The sequence below is a fragment of the Myotis davidii genome, unplaced genomic scaffold (genome assembly GCF_000327345.1).
Source record: "Myotis davidii unplaced genomic scaffold, ASM32734v1 scaffold238, whole genome shotgun sequence".
NCBI classification, from domain to species: domain Eukaryota; kingdom Metazoa; phylum Chordata; class Mammalia; order Chiroptera; family Vespertilionidae; genus Myotis; species Myotis davidii.
This window is the reverse complement of record NW_006293779.1, coordinates 4,193,201-4,193,900: the sequence shown is the minus strand read 5'-3', so window position 1 is coordinate 4,193,900 and position 700 is coordinate 4,193,201. Positions and strand designations below refer to the sequence as shown.

The following is a 700-nucleotide window of genomic DNA, read 5'->3' as shown; positions in this document are numbered from 1 at the left end:
GCAGCCCTGGTTGTGAACCACTGTCCTAGAGGATGATGGGTTGGGGAAGTCAGAATGGACAGAAACCCTCGGGAGCTCTGGGAACTATTATTTGTTTGTGGGAAAGGGGGGTCTAGTAGGGCCTTGGCCACTGTCATCTCAGCTGAGAGTGAAGGGTGGGGAGGGGAGGGCAGGTCCTGAGCCTAGGCATCCTTGGCCCCATGTTCCCATCCCCACCCACTCTCAGCACGTCTCTCCCCTCCCAGCACAGGCACGTGACAGGCAGCATGAACAAGCTGACCAGGATGCTGGACTACCTGCTGCAGGAGGTGAGGCTCACGCACCCCAACTCCACGGGCCACGCCCCCAAGCTGCCTGGTGTCTGCCTTCTGCAGAATAGAGGGTGCTGCCCTCCGGAGGGCTGAGGGCTGGCAGGGAAGGTTCTGGTTACTCAAACTGCCTCCAGGGATTGAGAGAAAGCTAGTGGCAGGCCTCCCAGGAGGGAGAGCAAGACGAGGGAAAGGGTCCAGAGGAACCTTTGAATAAAAGCCTGGGTCGGGTTTAGCACCCTCCACTCTTGCAAAAGATATTTCCAAAAGACTTCTGGGCAGGAAGCAGAGCGCACAGCCCCTCCCTGGGGCTCAGAGACCCCGCTCTCCCCTGAACAGCGCGGGGCAGTGATGGGGGGAGGGTCCCTGAGAGCAGCCAGGCTTCCCTCTGT

The 700-nt window shown here is 59.9% G+C and overlaps 1 protein-coding gene across 1 annotated transcript in view; it reads left to right on the top strand.

The window, feature by feature from the left end:
* PLB1 (phospholipase B1) overlaps nt 1–700 on the top strand; it is a 100,329-nt gene that overhangs the window by 8,154 nt on the left and 91,475 nt on the right. The window contains exon 3 of the mRNA XM_015566426.1: nt 246–382. Coding sequence (XP_015421912.1) covers nt 246–382 — 137 coding nt within the window. The remainder of the gene's footprint in view (nt 1–245; nt 383–700) is intronic.